General features: G+C 68.8%; 1 protein-coding gene across 1 annotated transcript; it reads right to left on the bottom strand.

Annotated features, from left to right (window-relative positions):
• Positions 1-406: 406 nt before the first annotated feature.
• Positions 407-21,723, bottom strand: GPSM1 (G protein signaling modulator 1). The gene is given in 17 exon segments (XM_019435935.2): positions 407-1,158; positions 2,193-2,401; positions 2,870-3,026; positions 7,532-7,708; positions 8,471-8,541; positions 13,505-13,628; positions 14,677-14,785; positions 15,116-15,271; positions 16,018-16,090; positions 16,093-16,132; positions 16,330-16,453; positions 17,057-17,199; positions 17,789-17,924; positions 18,717-18,938; positions 21,129-21,184; positions 21,186-21,265; positions 21,268-21,723. Coding segments are annotated over 17 exon segments (2,112 nt in total). The 5' UTR covers positions 21,296-21,723; the 3' UTR covers positions 407-951.
• Positions 21,724-24,118: the final 2,395 nt, after the last annotated feature.

Genomic DNA, 24,118 nt, shown 5'->3' on the forward strand with positions numbered 1-24,118 from the left:
CAGGTTCCATCATCCCAGGACCACCTCTGGGAGGACGGAAATGTCCGTGTCATTGGTAAGCCCCACAGAAAAGCCGTCAGAGGGGCCTTTGGGGACTTAAGGGAGGCAACAGCATCTTCACATTTGCCAGGCAGGAGGGAGCTGGGCAGGGCAGAGGGGCGCCACGGAGGGTTTGGACCCAACAAGCTGCAGGCCTGGGGCAGGGGGAGAGCCGGGCCTGGGGCAGGGAGAGAGCTGGGCCTGGGGCAGGGGGAAGGCTGGGCCTGGGGCAGGGGGAGGGCTGGGCCTGGGGCAGGGAGAGGGCTGGGCCTGGGGCAGGGAGAGAGCTGGGCCTGGGGCAGGAAGAGAGCTGGGCCTGGGCAGGGAGAGAGCTAGACCTGGGGCAGGGGGAGGGCTGGGCCTGGGGCAGGAAGAGAGCTAGACCTGGGGCAGGGGAAGGGCTGGGCCTGGGGCAGGGGGAGGGCCGGGCCTGGGGCAGGGGGAGGGCTGGGCCTGGGGCAGGGAGAGAGCTGGGCCTGGGGCAGGAAGAGAGCTAGATCTGGGGCAGGGGAAGGGCTGGGCCTGGGGCAGGGGGAAGGCTGGGCCTGGGGCAGGGAGAGAGCTAGACGTGGGGCAGGGGGAGGGCTGGGCCTGGGGCAGTGGGAAGGCCTGGCAGGCCTGCGGGAGGCCCGTGTACCACCCGGGGGCTGCTCTAGGACAGGAGCACAGCCACCCTCCAGGGCAGCCCTGACCTGAGCCTGCCACCCTGGGAGGGAGCCGATGTGGGGGCTGTGTGCCCAGCGTCTGCCACAGCGGAAAGGGCCAGAGGGCTCGGAGCCTGTGCTCAGCCGTGGCCTCCAGAGGAACGGGCTTCTGGGCAGATGACCGTGAGCTCTCCGCCCCCCCACCCCCCCACCCCGGCCCCGAGTCCAGGAGCGGGGGTGGGGCCGGCCTGGCTGCAGTCACAAGGCCTTAGGTGGCGCCAGGCTGGCACTGCTGCCGGGGCTCGGGTCTCCCGCCGACCTCCTGCTCCGGGCTCCCGGCGAGGTCGACCCGCTGTTCGTCCATCCGCTTGGCCTGCACCCTCTGGATGAGGCTGAAGAAGTCCTCGTCAGGCATGGTGGGGCCTCGGGGCAGCACGTCGGGAGGCGGGCAGCGCTGGTCATCGATCCTGGCGGACTGGGCAGACACAGACACGGGGGTTGGCCTCGGAGGGCCCCCCCCCCCCCCAGCAGCTGGGCCAGTGCTCGGCGGCCTCGGGCACCACTCCCAGGCGGGGGCCGCTGTCCAGCCACAAGGCCGGCTCGGGAGGGCCTCCCTCCGTGCACCTGTACCATCGGCTCCGCGGGCACACCAGCAGCCCCGGCCCCGGGGGCGAGGGGCCTCCCCCCGGGCCGCCCAGGGGCAGAGGACCGAACGATGCCCGCCAGACACGGGGTGAGGGTGCCGCCGGGCGGCCTTCCCGTGCCGCTCCCAAGGCCCCCCGATGGTGGTGCGTTCAGGAGCCCCGCGGACAGGACCGGGGGCTCCCGGCGCCCGACGTGCAGAGGGGCTGGGGCTGGCGTGGGGCCGACGAGGCATTTGGGCTTCTCTGCGGGGTCTGGAGCAGAAAGGCCGGCAGCCGGTGCGGCCATCGGAGCCGGTGCGGCCGGGGGCTGGGGGCTCTCTGTAGGGCCGGCTTTGAGGCTCGTCGGACTCGCCCGGGGCCGCGCCTTGCTCGGCTCTGCGGAACGAACGGCACGTCCGGAAACTGCAGCGGCCCACACGGGCCACGCGGCTGCCCTTCCTGCAGCCGTTCCACGGGCTTCCTGACACCGTTGCCTGCCGTCTGGCCTTGCCCCAGCCGGGGCGGGTGGGGGGCAGGGCAGGTGGCCGGACCCCACAATGGTGAGAGCCCTCCCCGCTCGGGGCTGACACCTGGCCCGAGGCCACCACGTTGGGGACCCGGTGCTCCCCCCCCAGCTAGAGCTCCTGTACTGTGAGGGGCGGCTGAGGACATCCGGGGTGACCTCTGGGGGGTCCCGGGAGGGGCCTCAGGTCTGAGCACTCACAGGCACTCAGTTCCCATCCGGCCCGAGACGGAAGGACCAGAGCCAGCTCCCGGCAGGAGGAGCCCCCGCCCAAGACGAGGGCAGAGGGGCACCGGGCCACCTCGGGGCTGGGGTGGGGGCAGGCGGGCGAGCGCCCCCAGCCTCCCCCGACCGCAGGCCCACCTGGCACTTGATGAGCATGTTGAAGAACTCGTCCCCAGGCTCCTGCGGGTCCCCGTCGGCACGCAGGTGTCCCAGGTTGTTGTGGGTGATGCGGAGCCCGGGCAAGCTGCCTACGCTGGCACGCTGGTCGTCCAGCCGGCGGCTCTGCGAGCTGGCGATCAGGTCGAAGAACTCTTCGGTCTGCGGGGAGGCCGTCAGCGAGGGCCGGGCTGGGGGGGACAAGGTACAGGGAAGGGGACCCCATGAGGCGGGTCAGGCTGGAGCCCAGCCCAGCCCACCACACTCCTGGGCACACGGGGCTCCCAGCGGTGGCTCCGCGGACCCCGGACCCCGGACCCCGGCTGCTCTCAGCTGCCTCTGCTATTTGCCCCACACCCGCTCAGGGGCTTCTAGAAGGTGCCGGAGGAAAGCCTTGCTTCCCACGCCCGCTCCGAGACAGAGATGCCCTGACACGGTGTTCCGGAGGGCGGACATGATTACACACTTCCCGGGACGCAGGCTTGGGCGAGCGGGGGACGAGGAGCTCACGGTGACAGGGGGCACTTTTGCAGCTGGTGCACCCGCCCTTCGGGAGCAAGGGCTCAGGGGGGCACGACGGTGGAGGGAGGGGGCTGAGCCTGGCCCAGCCCCCCTCCAGGACAAGAGGAGCTCTCTGGGTGGCGGGGGGGGGCACTCACCGACCCTCTCCTCCAGGCTGGGGGCGGCGGTGGCCTCGGCGGCCCCGGGCTGACCCTCCTCCAGGGGACAGCGCTGGTCATCCATGCGGCTGCTCTGGAACTTGCTCAGCAGGTCAAAGAAGCAGTCCTCGTCGGAGGACGGGGCCCGAGGGATGCTCTGGGGGGCAGGGGCAGTCAGCGCCGGCTCTGGCCCAGCCCCTCAGACCCCTGCGCACCCCTGAGGGAGCCGCGCGGCCTGGGACAAGGTTGGGACCCTCACCCCACCTGCCCCGCCTCCGCCATCCTCCCAGACGCGACGTTGCCACCCGCCCCCTACTTGCCCCAACGCGGTTCAGCAGCCGCCACCGCCACCGCCCCGGCCCCGCCCCTGGACACTATCACACACCGTGGCAGCCCCCGCAGTGAGCTCCCCTCTGCCCACGCCTCTGGGGCTCTGGCACCCAGCACAGCACTCCCCAGCGGCTGCTGAATGAACAAACGAAGGAGCGAGTGAGTGACGGGGCCCTCGGCAGGCAGGGAGCCTCACGGGCCATTTTGTGTATCACACTGGTCTGTACCAGGGTCCTGGCAGCAGTGACGGCGGACCCAGAGGTGCCAGCGACATCAGGGCAGATCACCAAAGGCAAGGAGCCAGAGCTGGGGGAGGTGAGGCCTGCTGTGTTCCACCCTAGTCCCATCCCTTCTGGGGTTCGGGTCCTGGACCAGCGGACAGGCCCAGAGGACGCAGATGTGCGGGGTGTTCAGGCTAAAGCACCCTCCGTGTACTGGCCAAGGTGACCAGGATCTGCTCTGGATGGCTGGGGGGCAGAGTCTGGACATGCTGGGAGCACGGGGACTCTGGCAGGCACTGTGAGTGTTCAGCCTGGGTAGCAGGAGGGCTGACCCTGGGGCAACCTGCTAGGTCCAGGCAAGCCCCACCGATGGGACCAGGGAGGGGCAGTGAGAAGCGGGAGAGGGCCTTGGACAAGCCCCCTCCCACGCTGAGCCTCGGTTTACACATCCATAGGAGAGCAAGCTGGAGGCACCGGTCTCTTGGCCCCCCCAAGGGCAGGCGCCCCCACTAGCCTCCCCACGTCTGGTCCAGAGCCCCGAGTGCTGACTGACGGATGGGGTGGCTTCCGGAGATCACCTTGGCTGCAGACCGGTGCCTGCCCCACGTCCTCCCTGCCTCCGGTGTCCCCTGCCCGGCCCTGTCCTTCCCCCTCCCAGCTGGCTGGTGGCCTCCTGGGGGCCCCTCAAAGCTGGGCTCATGGAGAGACCACACGGCAGAAATGTCACCTAGCGGGGCCTGGCTCGGTCCTCGAATTCCCGACGACCCCTCGCCAGCCCACTGCAGACACTGAGGGAGGGGAGCTTGCACACCTCCAGCCAGGGGCAGCCCCGGGGACCCCACGAGCAGGCCCAGCCTGGGCTCCCAGGTTCAGAGCCGGGCTCAGGCTGCGGGGCCACAGGGGCAGGGAGGGACAGCGGAGTGGGTGGTTCTGTGCGTGAGACCTGCCAGCAGGTGGCAGCTCGGAGGACAGAGACCCCAGCCGGGCTCTCAGGTCCCCCTCCCCGCCCCCCAACCTCCTGTCCCAGCAACGCAGGCCTAGAGCCACGGCTGGGGGTGGTTCAAGATCCCCCCGACTCACGACTCTGCTCTGCTGCGCCCCGGCCTAAGACCCCACAGATCCCAGGGCACAAGGCACCGAGGGCTCAGGGGGCACCCCGGCCAGGGGGCTGCACTTGGTCAGGGCCTCCTGGGGGAACTGCAGGCAGGATGGCCAGGGCCCAGCATCAAGCTCCGCACTGGTGGGGGCCGCACAGGTGCCTCCCCCGGGGAGGTCGCTTGGGGCCCCAGACTCAGCCAGGTGTGGGGGTAAGCACAGCACCACCCCACCACAGGGGACAGTCGCTGCTCCTGGCCCCCGACCCTGGCATCTGGCCCCAGCTGGGGCCCCCCAGGTGAACTGTGGGCCGGGCGAACAGAGCCAGGCCTCTCCCGGGAAAGAGGTAGCCCTGGGACCCCTCTTCTCTAGACACAGGCCCCCAGCACTCCTCCAACCCCCCGTGGGCTGACCTCGGGGCTCAGGGGCACCCCTGAAGTAGGGCGGCATCTGCCCAGAGGCTTCTCGGGGACCCCAGCAGCACAGCAGAGGGCTGGGCCGAGAGGGCCCTGTGCGGCCATCCAGAGACAACCCCACAGCAGAGCCATCCTGGGCCACCTGTGAAGGGCTGGCGCTCCCCTTGTTGGGGGGGTTTGGGGCTGAGGCCGCAGGTGCACAGGGTGAGGCTCCAGACAGCAAGGAGGCCCCGCCCCCCTCGATTAGGACAGCACCCCGGGTCCTAACAGGACGTGCCCCCACCTCTCCTCTGCCCCTGCCTCTGGCTCCTTCTGTCTCAGGGGGTCTCCGAGCCCCTCCTGCTGGAGTGCCAGCCCGGGTCTTGCAAACCCCCCGCGCCCCCCAGGCCCTGGGCTGCCCCCCTGCAGCCCCCCAACCTGCTGGCCGGGGTTCCTGAGGCCCCAGGCCCCGAGGGGCGGGGGAGGTGGCTGGACTGGTGCACCAGCCCAGGAGGAGAGCTCCGCTCTGCCCCCATCCTGCTTCCCACCGGCCCCTGTGCTCCCTGAGCCTCCCCCTGTAGGGGACCCCACACTCACGCTGGGCACGCAGCTCCCTCCAGCAGCTGGGCACGCAGCTCCCTCCCTAAGCGCTGTCTACTGTGGGGCGCTCCACCATGCGGTGCCCTGCCGCCTCGCTGCCCCTGTTGGCTCAGTGCTTAAATAGGACCCGGGAGAGGGCCCTCCCCGCCCCGGCCCCCCCACTGCACTCGCTCCCGCGGCCGCGCACGAACACGCGCACGCACACACATGCTCTGCAAACACGGAGGGCTCCTGCTGGGGCCTACGGGAGGGGGGTGGTCATGCCAGAGGGGCGAGGAGGACGGAGCCTATCTGGAAAGCGGTCGCCCTGATGACGGAGGGGCCCGGCTTCCTTCCAAAGCCGTGTCAGCCCGGGAGAAGCCGCCTCGTTCTTCAGCCCTGACTCCCCAGGCTGCTGAGGGAGCCAGAGGGATGCTTTCCCAGGGGCAGGGGCAGGGGCCGGGCGGCCACCACAGCCCCCGCCACTGGCCATGGGATCCCCTCCCTACACCGGGAGGTCTGTGGAGTCTTGGCCTCTGGCCTGCCGGGGGCCCAGTGGGGGCCGGCCCTGGGGTGTGTGGGGAAGCTGGCTGGGGGCGAGGGCAGAAGGGGGAAAGGTGGAGCCCCCTGGGGCCCTCTCGGTCCCGCTCCTTCTACAGGGAGCTCAGAGCCCCAGGAGAAGGGCCTGCCCCCAGTTGTGTCTGCAGGGCAGGGGGAGGTCTGGGGCCAGGCCTCCAACTGGGGCCAGGCTTAGCGCTCATAAAAATTTTCTCCAAAGGTGCCCCCATTGCCCAAAGCCCTGCTGCCTTCTCAGAGGGGCTGAGCGGGGGTTCTAGGAGCTGGCCTTGGAACCCCAGCTCCACCGCTCCTAGCTGTGCGCCCTCAGGCTAACCTCTTTGCTGCCCCATGCCTCGATTTCTCCTTTTATGGCTGCTGAGCCCTGGCTGTTGTTTCTGTTTGGTAGACGCAACCCCCTGCCCCCCGCCAGCAACAACAGGGACACGGCTAGGGCCAGGTCACCATGTGGAAAAGGCTGTCCTGTTCCAAAGCCCCCTGTGGCTCCCTGGTAGCTGGGGGTCCTCCCCTGCCAGGCCCTTTCTGGATGGACCCCAACCTTTGAGTCTAGCCCAGCCCTCGACCACACCCAGTCACACCTCCCAAGACCCCCAAGTCCCCATGCGCTGGTGGCAAGGCCCCTGCACTGCTCGGCTGGGGGGTCCCCAAACACACAGTGCAGGCAATAGCCCCACCGTCTGGGGCCTCCGTGGTGGCCCCGTCTCCTCACCTCTCACTCTACGGACACGGGCTGGCAGGTAGTGCTGGGGGTAGATGGGGTTGGCGGAGGCCCCCCAGGCTCGTGGGAAGGATGGGTGCAAAGCAGCCATCGGGGGGCTAAGAATACCAGCGCGGCGCCCACGCCCCTCAAAGGCTGGGAAGGTGCTGATTAAGCCCTCAGAGGCAATTATTTTTAGATCGAGTCCCAGATATTTGGACCCAGGTGTTCTGCACATGGGGAGGGGGGATGGTCCCGGCTGACCTCTGAACCTGGACTCACTGGGCACGTAGGTTTGCAGCCTGTACCTCCCAGACCCCGACCCGCTTCCAGCAGCCCAGACAGGCCAGCCCAGCCTCCTGGACACAGTGGGACAGCTGCCAGGCAGCAGGAGGCCCCCTTCCCTCTGTCCCCCATCTGTCTGACCACCTGTCCGTCCATCCCTCACCCATCCGTCCCCCCAGGCCCCGTCCGTCCGTCCACCCCTGTGTGCTGCACACCCAGGACAGGGCTGCTGGCCGGCCCCGAGGGCCCGAGCTCCCCGCAAGCCCGCCCTCCGGAGCCCCATCCACAAGGCCTCCTGTCCTCAGTGGCCGGGGCCTTGCGGAGGCCGGACGCAACTGGCAGAACGCCGTCTGTGCTAAGTGTCCTGCACCGTCCATAGGTGCCATGTCCGCCAGGCCCCGAGGCAGCACAGGGCCGTGGCCTCTGACCCCGGGGGTGGCCCAGGTCGGCCGCTCGGGAGGGCACCCGAAGAGAGGTCACCTACCGTGCGAGGCACCTGCACCCGGACGTCCGCGCTGTCCAGCGGGGAGTGGCCGCCCTCGCGGGGCCTCTCAGCGGTCTCCAGCCCCTCCTGGTACTTCCTGCTCCTCATGGGGAGAGGGAGCATGTCCCTGCCCGGCCCCCGCCACTCCCCCAGCTGGTGGCTGTCTCCATTCTGCTCCTGGGGAGAGGGAGGAGGCCAGGCATCGGTGGGGGCTGTGGCAATCCCCAACCAGTGCTCCCATCCCAGGACCCTGAGCGGGGGCTGGCGGGTACAGTGGCCCTGTCTCACAGACGCACCCAGGCCCTGAGGTGCCTCAGGGAGGAGGAAGAGAGCCTGAGGCCCGGAGGCTAGGAGGCTGACCCCACACTGAGCGGCCCTGAGCCTTGTCCCGCCACAGACCGCCCCAGGGGCACCCGCAACAAAGCCCAGCACACGCCTGAGGAACCAGAGGCTCGGAGAAGGGAGCTCACTCCCCCAGGGCTACACAGCACCCACCTCCGACAGGTACAGAGTGGGCCCAGAGCCTCCCCCTGCCCAGCCTCTGACTGGTCTGCTCTGCCCGTAACAGCTCTGCTTCCCCCGGGGCAGAGTCTCGGCCGACAGGGAGCAGGAAGGCACGGGGAGCGGCTGGGACACTGGGGACTGTGGCCGGGTGGGGGCTTGGGGGCCTGCAGGTTGCGAGGACCGTGGCTTGTCCCCCGGGGGGGGCATGGCTGGCGGGCCCCTGGGGTGAGTGGGAGGAAGTGGGGCTTCGTGGGGGCCTCTCTGGGGGCGGATGGCTGCTCCAGGGTCTCGGGCTGCAGAGAGGGCGCTTGCCCCCCACGGCGGGGACGGGGGACAGACGGGAGCTGGGCTGGGAGGCGGCAATTCAGCACCCATCACACCTGCCTCGTCGGCCCGCTGCCCACGCCCCGGCTGCCCACCCTGAGCCCCACTCACCCGTTCCAGGGGGAGCCTCAGCAGGCCCCAGGTCTCTGCACTCAGCCTCTGTGTCCTCTTGGGCCTGGCACCTGGAAGACAGGGGGCCCAGTCAGCCTGGCACTGACCCTCGGCCAAGAGGCGGGCTGGCCCAGGCCAGGGCCCTCCGGAGGGCCTGCACCCTGGGGCCCGCAGATGAACCGCCAACGTCACCGTCTCCACGGAAGCAAACGCAGTGCCTGCACGACCTCGCACGCCCCACCCGGCAAGCAGCCGAGCGTGGGGATGGGCCGACCCTGTAGGGGCCTGGCAGGGGGTCTGGCTGTGCTGCCCCCGTGCCCGCCCTTAAGGGACTCCGTTCACCCCCCACCCTGCACGCACATGGGCAGCCCAGATCCTCCCAGGAGCTGAGCGCCCCTCTACCTGCAGACACGTGCTGGGCACCAACCGGGTGCCCCAGGGACCCTTGTCCAAGTGTGGGGCCGCATGAGGCAAGGAGGCACTGTGGGTAGAGCGAGCAAGGCAGATGCCCCAGGAGTCATGTCTGGGCAGCACTGGACCTTGGACCCATTACCCTCCCTCAAGCTCAGTACCCCCGTCAGACTGAGCCTCCAGGCATGTTGCAGGCACCACACAGGGAGCCCGTGGGAAGCATCTTATGGCGCCTGACATGTTGTGGACACCCACAGCCCACGTCGCGGTGAAGCCTTGCCCTCTGGCTACCCCAGCACTGAGCTCACTGGTGATGCCGTGCCACGGACAGCACGGGGCACGTGCCCCACCAGCGGCAGCGAGGCCAGGCAGGGAGCCCTCAGCTCGGCCCCCGACCCCACCTCGGGCCCCCGGCTCTGAGCCCACACCCACTGCCCAAGACACGGTCCCCAGAGAGGGGCCGTCCGGGAGGTCAGGCATTCAGACCAGCCCGAACCAAATGCCCAGGGAGTCCTAGGAACGGAGGAGATGGTGTGGGCGGCTGGCCTTCAGGCTCTGAGGAAGCTACGCCCTGTTCTCTACCCTCCAGAGGCCGGGTAGAAAAGCAGAGATCTTGGAGGAGGGGCTTCTGTGGCTGCTGTCCAGGGAGGGGACAGCAGGCAGCCGCGTGGGTCCAGGACTTGGGGCTGCCTGCCGCCCCTCCCGCCCCCCCCCAGCAGGGCCCCATCCCCCCAACTTTGGCCACGTGGTCAGCACCGGGTCTGCCTCTGCCCCCTGAAAATGGCCCCTGGCCACCGGGCCTCGCCCAGGTGTGCAGCCGGAGCCTGACCCCGTGTTGAGGCCCAAGGAGATGGGGCAGGGTCCCCACTGCCCATCCCTCCCCGGATCAGACAAGCAGCTCTGAAGGAACAATGTGATCATTCCAACACCAAACTGTCTGGGGGCATCACCTGGCCCGGGGAGTGATGGGGGGACGCCGAGCGGTCCTGTGCATGGCCCTGTACTCACCACAGCCAGCGAAAACCCGGCCCCTTTCTCGGCCGCCCCCTGACACCCGGGGGGTCTGACTCGCCTTCCCCACTTTGTCTGCTGGGGCCCGCCTGGCTGGACCGTTGGGCCCAGGCCGTGGCGGAGGCTGAAATGTTCCTCTGAGACACAGCTTGTGTCCGGCTCCAGGGCGGGTCCCCTCATGGCCCTCGGGGCCCGGCTAAATGCACCCTCTGTGCGGGCTGCGCGCGCACTGGGGCATTCAGGCCAGAGCCACGCTGGCGGGCTTCCCGCTCCACCCACCCCAGAGGGGAAGGTCTGGAAACTTCCCTGAGCACCACCCCACTCCCGCCTGAGTCTGACCAGAATCATTTCTGTCCCCACCAGGCTGGCCAGGCCCCATCCCGCCCCTCCTGCATGCAGCCGGCCCGCTTAGGCGCCCAACTCAGCTTCTAGCTGCTGGGCTGTGTCCCTCCAACTCCTTCCTGCCTTCAGTCTCAACTTCCAAAATCCTGGCAGGTCCTCCTTCAAAACAGATCCAGAATCCGACCCCTCCTCACCTTGCCGGGACCTGAGTGTCACGTCCCTCACCTGCCTCTCTGCTCTCTTTGTCCCTTATACATGCTGGGGGCCCCGGGGGCATATGCCCATAGGGCCTGGGTGAGATCTTCTTCCTCTGCTCACCCTGCAGGGCCCCTGGCATGGGGAGGGGCTTGCACAGGGCAGAGGTTCTCCCGCTCCCTGCTGCTCCTCTTAGCCAGCCTTACCCAGGCCTCAGGGCCTTTGCATGGCTGTCCTCTGTTCAGGCTCACTCCCTTCTCCCTTTTCAGCCTTTGCTCAGAAGTCACTACTATGGGGCAAACGTTTGTGTCCCCCAAATTCCACACTGAAGACCCCACCCCCAACGCGATGACATCAGCGAGCGGGGTCTTGGGGGTGATTAGGGTTAGCTGAGGTCATGAGGGTGGCTCCGGGGATGGGGCTGGTGCCCTTATGAGAAGACACTGGGGACCTCCCTCCAGCCCCACACCACCCCTGCACCCGGGAAGAGGGCTGTCACCGGGACGGCCGTGCGGGCACCCTGCTCCCGGACCCGCAGCCTCCAGAGCCGCGGGAAGTGGACATTCATCTTTGTAAGCCGCCTGGTGTGTGTTGTTCCTTGGCCGAGCTGAGGGCGACAGCGGCCTCCACGAGGCCCACCCGGCCGCTCAGCTTTTTTCCTCCCCAAGCGCTTGCTCATTCCCAGGCACGCCTTGTTTTTTTGTTTATCGCTGTTTGCCACATACGGGTCGTTTCTGGCTACCTTTGCCGGTTACGTTCCCCAGTGTGTCCCAAGCCTGACTTCAAAGGGGCTTGGCACACCAGGGGACCTGGGAGGCCTGACCCAGTCAGGCAGCAGTGTCAGGACGCGTCCTGGGGCCTCTGCTGGGATGGGGGCTGCAAGGCTGCTGAGGTCAACCTGTAAATTGGGTCCCCCAGCTGCATAAAGGGCCCTTGTTTTATCAAGAAAGAAAACACCTTGGGTCCCGGCCTCCAGGACCAGCCGCGGTCCCCGCCCACCGCGGTCCCCGCCCACCGCGGTCCCCGCCCACCGCGGTCCCCGCCCACCGCGGTCCCCGCCCACCGCGGTCCCCACCGGCCCCAGGCTTCTTCCCTCCCAGAAGCAGCCTGAGGCATCTTCCCTGGGCTCCAGGTGGCGGGCTGGGTCAACACCCTTCCCTGGCGCTCACCTGGTCCCCCCTTCATCCCCCCGCCTCCCCCCCGCCAAACGGCCAGGCTCGACACACGCCAGTGCAGCATCCCCGCCCCGAGGGGCAGTTTCCAGGCCAGTGCCCACGTTCAGTGTGCACTGGACAAATGAGTGGGTGAGTAATGCCACCCCCGCAGGAGACTCCTGGGGCGCTCCGTCCACAAGGCCCCGGCCCCGCCGGGCTCACCTGAGTGGGGGGGGGGGGGCTCCTCCACGGCGGCCCAGACTCAGCAGCCGCATCCCCAGGCCTGGGGCCCCCACACCTGCCTCCGTGACCCGGAGCAGGCTGCTCTGGAGAAGGGCCTCTGCCCCGCCTCGGCCGGTGGCCCAGCGCTGGCAGCCTGGCAGGGAGGGGGCTTCCGGGGGCCCCGGCTGGGAAGGGTCTGGGCACAGGGCAGAGCAGCAGGGCTGGCGTGGGAAGGACAGAAGCTGCCTTGTTCCCGGCACAGCCCAGCCCTCCACCCGTGATGCGCCCCCCTTTCCTCAGCTCGGAGAAGAGGGAAAATTGCCAGAGAACCTGGAGCTGGCCGCAGCCCCGGGGAGCCTTTCCAGAAGCCCTCCGGGCCAGGACCTGCCCCCACCCACTGCTGGGTGTCGCAGAGAGCGGCCTCACAGGGCCAGGGGCTCCAAACAGAGTTGCCCACCCTCAGAAAACCCCCGCCCAAAGGGAGCCACCGTCTTGTACATCCTGGGGCAGGGTGGGGGGCAGAGGGGGGCCCTCCCCCATCCCATCCCCTGCAGCCACATCACCCCAAAACAAGGGTGGCTGGGGGTCCCAGAAACCTTCGCACCCTCCCTTCCGTCTCAGCCCCTGAGGAGGGGTGGGGACACGTGCCTCCCCTTGCCCAGGACAGGCATCGTTAGAAACCCTGGAGCCTCTCCACCGCGGCCAGGTGCCACTTCCTGGGGCCTCATTCTCTGCAGGCCTGACGGGCTCCAGGTTGGGGCAGGTGGGCACCCCTAGGGAACACAGCCACGAGGGGGTTGGGGCCAGACTCCCCGCAGGCTGGGGTCGGTGCAGGCAGGGAGGGGGCAGCTAGCGCCCTGTGCGGAACCCCACACCCGCCTGCAGCCACGGGGGAAGCCAGCTCGGGGTGGCCCCCCCAGCCCCCTATTTACCCATTTGCTCTGCAAGGAACATCCCGCCCTGCGTGCCTAGCAATGTTCACCCACATGGGGCTACAGGCAGCCCGGGACTGAGATCAACATAGCTGCCTTGGCTGGTCCCGGGGCTCACCTGAGTAGCGCCCGCCCGCCCGGAGGGAGGCTCTACATCTCTGGCTGACTCAGCCTCCCCCTCTGGCCCCCAGGCCCAGCTCTGAGCCTCAGGTGGTGGGGGGGGGGGGGGTCCTCAGCCCTTAAGGGGATGGAGCACGGAGGGAGGGGCAGTGAGTGCCCCCCCCCCCCTCCTAGCCAGGGGATCAACCTGGGGAGCTCAGAGTGACTTCAGGCCCTCGCTGGCCCAGAGACCGTGAAGCACCAGCCCGAAGGCCTCCCGTTCAGGACACACCTTTGCCCACACCGTCCCTGCCCCTGAACACCCCTTTCCACCCCGTGCTTCCCAATCTCGGATTCCTAACCTGACCTGGGGAAACAGGGCCCCTCGTCTGTGCCCCGAGCACCCTGGACACCCGGTCACCACCCCCCACCCCCCCCCCGCGCCCCCGGGAGCTCCAGAGCACGGCGGAGAAGTGGTGCGGACAGACACCCCCAGCGACGGGGGCTTGCCACCCTCACCGGGCAGTTCTGTCACAAGGGCTCCTGTGGGCAGAGTCCACCTCCCCATAGACCTGCACCCGGAAGCCCAGCGCCGTCCCGAGGCCCAAGCCTTGAGCTCTCCGGGCGGCCCTCCCGCCACACCCCTGCCCACCCAGCCCGGGACTCACCTTGGGCCTCGTAGCCGGCCAGGTCGGGCTTCTCCGCGGCCGCGGGGCTGCTCAGCCGGCCCAGCACCAGCTCCAACTGTGCCACGTTCATGCGGGCCGTGAGCTCCCCGTTTCGGTCCCCGATCTGCAGCCAAGCAGGGCCAGGTTGGGGGGCAGGGGGGCTGGGGGACTCCTACGGACAATCATGAGCCCCGCACCTCCCAGGGAACCAGGCCTCCCTGTGCCCCGGGGGCGCCCCTCACACCCCAGAACGCTGGGGGCGCCGCGTGAGGCCCTCCTTCCCGAGCGCCCTCCCGAGGACAGGTGGTCTGGTCCAGACTCCAGCTTTCTCGGCCCCTTGGAGCCTCACGTGCAGCCCTCAGGCACCCCCAGCTCAGAGCAGAGGCTCAGCAGGGGCCGAGAAGCGCAGAGAAGTGAGGTGGGCCCGGGGCCGGGCCTCGAGTGGAGCTCTGGGGCCACTGGCGTGCCCCCACCCGTGCTCAGGGGGCTGTGGGGCCGGCCCTGCTGGTGACCCCGGTTGGCAGGGGGTGGGGGACTCTCCTGGCCGGAGCTTCCATGCTCCTCCCCACCGCCTGGGCTCCGGTGGGTCTCACCCACAACAGACACGGGGCCGTGGTGGGTCTGGGCAGGTGCTGGGCATGTGCTGGAGGGAGGTGGCCGTGCCGCTGGGGCCAAGGAGAAGGATGGGGCGGAGGTAAGAGGGCCAACCAGAAACCAGGGAGCCGGAGGTCACCGGTGATGCCCTGTGGCACCCGGCCGTGGACCACCCTGACCTCAGTAGGAGGGTCCTGCGTGCGGACAGGCTCTCAAAGACCCTGTCTACCGTCCCCAAGGTGTCCAGCTGGAAGGTTCCAGGGGAAGAGCCCCAAGGGCAGCCTGCGGTAGGTCATGCCCACCTTGCCCTGCCCACAGGGAACGCCAACACTTCAGGTGGAAAGCAGGCCACCGCTCCCCTCCCCCCACCCCCTGGCTACACCAGATAAGCTGAGCTGCCATCAGGCGTCTGCAGGCAGGGGGTGGCGGCCCCCCCCCCCCCCCCCCGCCCAGTGCACATCGGCAGCCTGGAAAGGAGGGAGGAGCAGAGGCTGGGCGAGAGGCGCCCTGCCTGGTCTGAAGGGAGCTGAGCAGCACCGGGGGGGTCTCCGGCAGGGAGGGGGGCAGGCCTGGCTTACCTCCTGGGAGATCTCCAGGTGCTTCTTGGCGAAGGTCAGGGCCTGTGCCGGGCTCCCCATGGACACGTAGGCATTCCCCAAGCTCCAGCACGCCCGGCCCTCTCCCACTCTGCCAGGGAGGGAAACCGAGTCCACTTCTGCAGCCCCCAGGCCGTCAGGCCCGTCCTGACGGGAGCGCAGCAGGCCCCGCCTGAAGTGCCCGCCTCGGCCTCCCTCGCCCCCTAGTGGCCGGCGAGGCTCTCACCCCCGCGGCTCCCTCCACCCTTGGGTGCGGGGCAGTCCCGCGGGTCATTAATCTTTCAATTCGGGTGAAAATCACAAAGCGTAAATCTAACGGATTAAGCGCGCCTCGGCGCGTGGCACCGTGCGTGCTCACGACCCACGGCCGTCGCCCGCGATCCGCTTCCGAAACGCCGCCCGCCCCCCACCGCGCGCGCACCTGTCGGCCAGCTCCTGGGCGATGAGCAGGTGCCGAAGGTGGTACTCGGCCGAGCGCTCGTAGTCCTGCAGCAGAGTGTAGGTGTTGCCCAGGCTGTAGCAGGCCTGTGCCTCCACCGCCTGGTCCTTGAGCTGCCGGGACAGCTGCAGCGTCTTCCTGCGAGAGGGGGAGGCTCAGCCCCAGCAAGGAGGGCTCCGGGAGCCCTCTCTGGGGACGCGGCGCTGCTCACAGCCCCCAGCCGAGGGGTGCACGGAGGGCGGGGGGGGGGAAGCGGTCCGCCAGCCCCGGGATCCCACCGGGGTGTCTCTGGAGCCCCGTCACTGCTGGACCCGCACTGGCCAGTCACCTCCCCACCCCGAGCCTCCGCCCTGCATGGGGGACGGGGGACACAGCACACCCCAGCCCGGGATCCGGACGCACGGGACCTGGTGCTGACGACCCGGCCTGTGCCCGGCGGTCACCACTCTGCTCCTCAAGCCAGGAGGCGGCTGGCAGAGCATCCTCCCGGGAGCCCGTGTGATCTCCACCCTCTGGGTCCACACACGGAGGATTATACCCGCACTCCAGAGATATTGTGGGGTGCAAAGACAGCTCTGGGGTTCCCCAGTAACTGGCACTGGGAGGCCCTCAGCCGCAGTTAGCTGTGTCCCTGGCACAGAGCGGCTTCTGCCCGCACTTACCGAGTGAAGGGCACCATAGTCCCTTCCTGTCCCCGGCAGCCCCAGGACCCCGGCTTTGTCAGTCTGTGGCCCAGAACCCCCCCCCCTCCCGTTCTGGCCCCTGGAGAGGCTGGGAGGTCAGACCCACCTCCCGACCTTGGGCTGGTGTCCAGGGGCCCCCTCCCCCGAGCTGGGCGGGGTGGGGTTGGGCAGGGGTGGGGGCGGGCGGGCAGGCCTGCCTACTTGTAGTACTCGGCGGCCACGTCAAAGCGCCCCAGGAAGATGTGGGCGTTCCCCAGGTTGCTGTACGCCCTCTCTCGGCCGCCTTGTCTCCAAATTCCTTAGCAATGGCCAGGCGCTGGGGACACAGACCCGAGGGCCCGGGTGGTCACGGAGCAGCCCCGGGACCCGATGTGGATGGCGGGGGTGGCCTCCCCGCCCGGCGTGGCCAGCCCGACGTCTGCACGTCTGGCGAGAGCAGCCTGGGACCCTGAGCCAAGCCCAGACGAAGCGAGGCAGCTGGCCCCCCCCACCCCCGCCCCGCAGGGGACTCACCTCCTTGTGGAAGGTCGTGGCCTCCACGAAGCTCCCCAGCAAGTAGTGTGTGTTGCCCAGGTTGCCATACGCCCTGCCCTGGGCCGCCCGGTCGCCCAGCTCCTTCACGAGGGACAGGTTCCTCCTGGGGGTTGCATCTGTCTGAGCCGTGGCCCCTCTCGGTGCGAGGGAAGCAGGGGCTCGTGACCCACTCGCCCGGCCAGAGGGGATGAGCAGGCAGCCTCCGACAGCCCTGCTGGGAGCGTGCCCCAGATAGAGGGCAGCTTGGGGTTCTAGAAGAGTGGCTCTAGGGAGCCACTAGACGAGGGTGCTGTCTGAGCTCCGAGGCTCAGGTCAGGGGCTCCCCAGCCCCAGACTTTGGTTTTCGGGTGCAGCCTCTGTCCTCCTGCACCAGCGTCCTCCCCAGCACAGAGGCTCAGCCCAACGTCCCCGCCCTATTTCCAGCCAAACGTTTTCTAAATGCCACGTGTGGCTTTTGCTCGGCCGTTTCCCTGCCTCTCGGCGCTGCTGTTTGTGACTTATGTGCGGGAAGCCGAGGAGGCCTGAGGGTGGGTGGGGCTGGGGAAGGAGAGCCAGCCTGGCTGTCACCACGCGGGGGTCTGCAGAGAGGTGATGGGGCCACATGTGGGTGCTCCGTGCCTGGGGTCCCGCGCCTACCGCAGCGGCTCAGGAAGCGCTACGGCCAGACCCCGGCCCGGCCCGTGGTGCCCCCACCTGCCCCACTCACTCATAGAACTCGGAGGCTCTGCGCAGTGGCTCCCGGACATGGGGCGGCAGGTGCCCGGGGTCCTGTGCGGCGTTCCACGAGAGCTGCTTGCCCTTGGCGTGGTACACGTTGCCGATGTTGTACAATGCCCTCGCCTCCCCGACCTGAAGGTGGCACCGAGGTTGGCCCTCCGCAGACATGGCCCCCGAGGAACCCCCTGGCCCCGGACCACTGTGCCTGCAGTCCCCCAAAGGCAGGGACTTGGAGGGGGGCCGTCATCAGGTGCAGATGTGGGAGTAGGGCCGGGACCCCAAGAAGGGGTGAGGCGTGTTTGCACGTGGTCGCCACCCTCTGGGCACGGGGCAAGCGAACACTGCCTCCTGGTGGACAGGCCTGGCACCTGCCCCCTTGTCATCTACGCCATCAGGGCGACCAGGTCCTTCTCGGAAGCCCGGGGGGAAGGAAGGCGCGCTTGGCCCACACGCCTTGAGCTATGACCTGGGGCCGGCCGTCTTGTTCCCCTGCCCGGGGTCACGGGGAGGGGGAGGGTCACAGAGTAGGTCAAGGGTCCGGCACCGGGCGGGGCCCACGGCTGTTCTACCCCGGCTGCCGCGCCACCCTGTGTCCCTCTGGAACCGGAAGGAGGGACGAGGGGTGCTGGCGGGTCTGGGGGAGCTCACATGGAAGACAGGGGGCCGGGCCTCAGCCCTGCAGGTGGGGGCTCGGCAGGCAGCCTGGCAGCAGCCGACCTACCTTGTCCCCCTGCTCCCGGGCGACGTCCAGGTGCCGCTGGCAGCACACAATGGCCTCGTCAAAGCGGCCGAGCACCTTGAGTGTGTTGCCCAGGTTCCCGCTGGCCTTGGCTTCCCCCATGCGGTCACCGATGGTCCTGGAGGGCAGGAGGCAGCGAGGAGCCGGACTGAGGGCCGGCCAGGACCCCGAGCCCAGCAAGGAGCCCGGGCAGGGGCGGGCGAGGCCTGGCAGGACCAACCCGGGGGCAACTGGGGGCGATGCCGGGCAGGGGTCTCGCCGACGGCAGGCGAGGTCCCCTCGGGCAGCCCCGGGCAGGCAGCCCAGCTGGGGATCGCTTCTCTGCTGGGCCCAGCCTGTGGCCGTCGGGGCTCGGGCTCAGAGAGGTGCCCCAATGGAGACCAGGAGAGTCAGGGGGGCCTGACAGTGGGAGTAACTTTCGACACACCCGCCGGGTGCTGAGGACACCGCGTGCGGCTCACTGGCCAGGGAGGGGCCCGTGGGCAGGGCTGGGGGGAGCCCTGAGAAGCTCCGCTTCCACCCGGGATTGGGGGGGTCCGGCTGCCGACGGGCGGGGAACAAGCAAGGAAGGGTGTTCAGGGACGAGAGCAGCTCGGGGAAGGTCTGGAGGCCAGAGGGGAGTGGAGACGCTCAGAAACACAAGTGGTCGCGCCCCCCCCCCCCCCCCGCCCCGTCCCAGGGACAGGCACCCGCGTGAGGACACATTCAGGACACCAAGGGACACCCGTGTGCACACACACGCACACACACACGCCTCCCCTGAAACACAGCCCCTGGGGGCACTTGCCAGGCGCCGCCCCGCCCCCTCCCCCTCTCCCAGGTCAGGGGCGCCCTCGGGTTCCCTGGACCCCGAGCTCCCGGCACTGCCCGCGCTGTGACGGCCCCTCCCCGAGGCGGGCCGCGTGCTCACCGGGCCAGCAGCAGGTCGTGCCTGTGGTACTCCAGCGCCCGGGAGTACTCCTTCAGGTAGAAGTAGGCATTGCCCAGCTGGCTGTAGATGGCGCTGAGAGTCTTCAGGTCCTCGGTGCCCACCTGCACCGCTGCCTCAAAGAAGGCCGCGCCCGCCTTGAAGTCCCCGGCCTTGCAGAGACGCTCGCCCTCCAGGGCCAGCTCCAGGCACGAGGTCTCCATCCTGGGCAGAGAGAAGGAGTCACAGCCTGCCCCTCACGCCGTCACGCAGGGGCCCCGTGCTCCCCCGTCATCACTGGGACCACGGGGCCCTCGGGTGAGGCCACGCCTGTGCGCACAGACGTCGACGTCTCTGGAGAAATGCCCAGAAGCACGTGCGGGGTCCAACAGCGTGCCCATCGCCAGGCTGGCACCTGCGCGGCTCACCCGTGCCCGAACCTCACTGCACGCCCCTCACGACCAGGGCTCAGGGGCCCCCGGGCAAACGCATGAGTCCGTGACTACGGCCAGACCCTCAGCCCACGACGGCCAAGCTCCAAACACAGCCCCCCCTCAAGGCTCAGCCGCCCGGGGCGAGGGACCTCCCTCCGCCCCCGCTCCGGGACCTGGTGCCGCGTCAGTCCTCCAGAGTAGCTACAGTGGCCCGCGACAGCCCTCGATCCTCACCAAGGACAACCAAGGCTCAGAGAGGTTCAGGACACCAGTCAAGGCCACATGGGCAGGACCTGACCCTAGCCCCTCCCCCGTCCCACATCCTCTGCCGTCACCTCTCGGGGGTCACGGCTCCGTCTGAGCTGTGGGTCAGCCAGCCCCCAGAGCCGAGAAGCGTTCAGCTGCTGGCCACAGCCGCCCGACGGGACAGCCGCTCCCCCACGCCCAGGGCGCTACTGTGGGAGGGCATGACAGGACCGTGCCCCAGGGTAGACCCAACCCCTGGGACACTGCTCCAGACTCCTGCCCATGAACCCAGCCCAAGTCCACGGGCCCAGGGCCCCACACCACCACCAACGCCTTGACCGGAGGCCGGGCCAGCCCTTCATGCCTCCACCTTTGGGCAGGGGCTGCAGAGAAGCTGTCCCTTACCCTTGGGCTCTGCCAGCCCATGGGCTGGGGCCGGGGCTCCCCAGCTGCTACCCTGGGCTCTGTTCACTGGGGCCCCATGGCCCTTGGGCCTTGGGCGAGCTGCCCTCAGGACATGACTGTCAGGGGAGCCTCGGGTCTGGGGGTCACTCGATCAGGCTGGCCCTGGTTCCGGCCCTCCCTGCTAGGGGGCCCGGGGTAGGACACTTCATCACTCAGAACCTCGGCCTCCTCCTCTGGCCTGTCGCGGCTGGTCCTGTGAGTTCCACGCTCAAGGCCTGACCCGCTGCCTACCCTAGGGCGGGAGAGCGGTCAGCGGAGGACACGGCACACAGATACCATGGGGGCGGGGGAGCGGGCCCCAAGCTGGAGGGGGTCCCCGGCAGGTGGTGGGAGGAGCCCAGTGACCATACACGCAGCCCTGGAAAAGTGGGAGACGTGTTCTGCGTGGCCGAGGGCCAACCCAGATCACCGGAGTCCGTGGAAAGCCCACGGGTAAGTGAAAGCGCCCACGGCAAAACAGCGCGCGCACCCCCGGGCACTCGCCCCCTCTCTGCGCTGTTGGAGTCCGCAGTGATCGGCCGTTCCTGGGGGACAACACGCAGGGCCCTCGACAAATCCACGAGTTTCGTCCACGGCACTGCTTCTCAGCCGCTCTAACCAAACACGCCTTTGGTGCAAAGCCCCCCCTTGCCCAGCCTCGACCCCCCCACGTCGGGGCCACGCCTCCGGGGGAGAGTGGGCTCCGGGACCCCAACAGCGCCCTGCCGCCCCCAGATTCAGGCAGAGCCTGCGTGGCCTGTCAGAGAGCGGGGTGCCGGAAGCTCGGGCCTCCTACCCACGACGCCCCGGGAAGGGCTGTCTGGAGCCTACCAGCCGCCCCCTCCCACGGCCAGGGCCGCGCACCTCGCTGTCTGATGCCGGGAACTGACCTCTCCGCCTGGGTGACTTGGGAGGACCCGGGGCTTGGGTGTGAGACGTTGGTCTCAGAGCCGAACACGCCCTGCTGGCTCTGACAGATAGGACGCGGGGAGTGGCCTCCCCACCCTGCTGTCCCTGCCTAGCTAGAGACAGGCATCGCACCACCGCCGCGAAGGAGGTTTCTGGTGTGCGAAGGGCCTGGAGGTGGGGGGTGCACCGATGAGGTGTCCAGCGTGGCCATCCCGAATCACAGATTGGGGGGGGGGTCTGACCCGGGCCCCGGTAACGTGAGGAGGCCCCCTGGAGAGACACCGGCCGGCGTCCAGGGCTGGAAGCCCCCGCCCCCTCCACTGACCCCAAGAACCTCCCACCGCACCCTGACCCCCGGGCCACCCCCCCCGGCCCCCCGCACCTCTTCCTCTGCAGGTGACGACGCATCTTCTCCACATACAGCCATAGCTCCAGGCCCCACGGGCAGCAGCAGGGGGCGGGGGCGGGGGGCACCGTATACCACATTGCACACGGCCTTCTCTGCCAAGCTCAGGGCACGGGCTGGCCCTCCGCGGGGGCGGCCGGCATCGCGGGGCGCCAGGCCTCCCGCCTGGCCGGCCAACTCCCACCCCGCCTTGGCCGTTGGTCCTGGGGACGCGCCGGCCTCGTGGTTCCCCTGTCTCTCCCCACCCCAGAGTGGTGGGCTAAAGGCTCTGGCGTCCCAGGCTCCAGGAGACCCCAGGTCCTTGGGCAGGTCGTCTGGGGCCTCCCGGGGGCTGAGACGGATCAAGGGATCAGGGCGGCTCAGAGCCAGGGATCAGCATCGTCAGCAAGGAGGGCAGGGCCTGGGGTGGGCAGGCGGGCGGGGGTGAGACTCTCGCCGCCTGACCACTCACCCAGCTCAGCAACGGGCTTTGGGGTGGCAGAGGGCTCCAAGGCCGTGCAGCTCTAGCCCCCCGGAAGAGGACGGGGCACAGCTCCAGGGTCAGAGGGAACTGGAGAGCCAGGGTGGGCCCTGCTCCCCAAAGCCACCCGGAGTCGAGGAGACCGGAGGAACCCGAGAACCAGAGGAGGGTGGGGGGGCCCGCCCGGTTGTAGGGTCTCAAGGCCAGCCTCAGCCTGTGGGCCCTGCAGGCCCTGCCCACTCTGGCAGGTGGGGTCTTGGAGGGGCTGGGCAGGTGAATATGGAGGTGGGATATCCCAGCTACCTGCCCGCACACATGAGCGTCCAGACCGGGCACCCTCCCTCCCTGCCCTGAGGCTTCTGCCAATGCCACCCCGTCCACTACCCGAGGACAGCTCAGCCGAGGGGCACAGGGCAGGGCCCGGATCACCTCCTCCTTACCCAGTTCCTATTAACAAAGTGGATCCCCAAGCCCCACACCCTCAGAACCACCCCAGGGCCCTATTCCACCGGAATGCAGGCCACCCTGTCTTGTCTCCCCTGAGGCTGCCGGCCTGGCCAGGTGCACCTCCCTGCTCATCGAAGAAGACTCCAGAGCCTTTGTCCCCAACACCACCTGCCAAGCCAAGGGCCACTGAGAGCCCCACTCTCAGGGGCTCTGGCGGGGCGGCTGGAGTCCTCGGGGCCCCGGGGCCGTGGTCTCAGCTCCCCCACCAGCCTCACCGCCCCGACCCTGGGAAGGGCGGCGCTCCCACCTGGGAATAGATGCCTCCTGGTCAACCTGTAATCTTCCAGCCCCCAAGGAGGTCAGACCCACACCTCTGGGACCAGGCTGTGGGGGTCCTGCCCACCCAGATGGGGCCACAGCCCCCTGCACAGACCCACTCGGATGCGGTGGCTGCCCTTCCTTGCAGGGCCGACCAGGCCAACTCTCCCAGTGGCCAGACCACAGTGGCCGGGAGGCGGGATACTGTCTGCCAAGCTCCCGCCGCCTGCCCACAGGCTTACCGGTTAATAAAATGGTATTGACTCCCCAGGGGCCAGTCTTACTGTTCCAGCCACCGCATCATGACCACACCCCTCAGCCTCGCCTGGGCATCCGAGACAGCATCCCAGGAGAAGCCATCAGCCCAGCCACACCCGGATCAAACTGCCCTGCTCTCCATCAGGGCTCCCGTCCCCGCCTATGTGCCCCACAGACTCCGTGGGGTCCTCCGGTGCTGACCACCACGGCCGGCTGTAGCCAGGCCCCGGCTCCCGCTACACATGACTAACCGGGGGCTGTGTCCCCTTAGCCCGACTCGCTGCTAAACATAGTCACCGTCCTTCTTCCCTAGAGATGTCACCCACAGGCTGGGCCACTGGGCAGATGCCCCAGGGCCCCTGCCCACCCCTCCCGTTGCCCCCAAAGCAAAGCCACACTGACTCCCTTTGACGTGGGGATTTTGGGACAGCGCGGGGCAGGCAGCGCGGCGGGTACAGGGATTGCGGGTGGAGGGGCACCTAGCTCGGGAAAGCACCTGAGGTTGTGTTCCGAGGAAACCATGGGGCCAGGCCATTATTCCCCAGAGGCCCTGCCAGGGCCAGTGCCCGGGGGCACCCGTGGGAAGGAGCCCATGGGGACCAGGTGGGCAGCAGGGCGGAGCAGCCTGGGTGCCCGACCCACTCCTGAGGATGCCCCTGTCCCGGGTGCCTCATGCCTGGGGCACACCTCTAGCGGGTCACCCCACAGTGGGGGTGCTCACCGCCTGCTCTCCCCTTCCCAGTTCCTGGGACCCTCAGCTGCTGGCCTGAAAGGGACGGGGAGAGGGCCACCCATAGCTTCCCCAATTTTCAGGGGCCTCTCAGCCACCAGCCCTACCCCCATACCTCCCCGAGGCCCTCTGCCCCCAAACCCCTCTCCAGGCACGAGGGCCCAGGTGCGGTAGACCAGGGTTGAGCGTTATCTGCCCCAACCGCCTCTGCCTCCTGACCAGCTCCCCTCCCGGGGCCCCGCGTGGGGACGTGCTGGGCCCACAGGCACACTCATGCTCAGGCCCTCTCAGTGTGCGTCCCAAGCCCACGTTCCCCCAGACCCCCACTTTATAAGAACTGAACTCTGGTGGGGCCCGGGTGGCTCAGTCGGTGGAGCGTCCAACTTCGGCTCAGGTCATGATCTCGTGGTCCGTGGGTTCGAGCCCGTCGGGCTCTGTGTTGACAGCCTGGAGCCTGGAGCCGCTTCGGATTCTGTGTCTCCCTCTCTCTGCCCCTCCCCTGCTCATGCTCTGTCTGTCCGTCTCTCTGTCTCCCTCTCTCAAGAATGAACAAACATGTAAAGAAAAGAAAAACACTGAACTCTTGTCACCCGGGAGGAAACTGGCATGGGAAGGGAAGCCACTGGGGGTGGGCTGGGCCTGGCCTGGAGGTCCCCCCGATCACCGTCTGCCGAGTGCCCAAAGCTGTCACGGGGCACCCACAGCGCTGGGTGCCACAGGGGGGCTTCCCCGGCCCGAATTAAGGAGGTAGAC

Source organism: Panthera pardus, unplaced genomic scaffold, assembly GCF_024362965.1.
Source record: "Panthera pardus isolate Hobbes unplaced genomic scaffold, ASM2436296v1 HiC_scaffold_20, whole genome shotgun sequence".
Classification (NCBI taxonomy): Eukaryota; Metazoa; Chordata; class Mammalia; order Carnivora; family Felidae; genus Panthera; species Panthera pardus.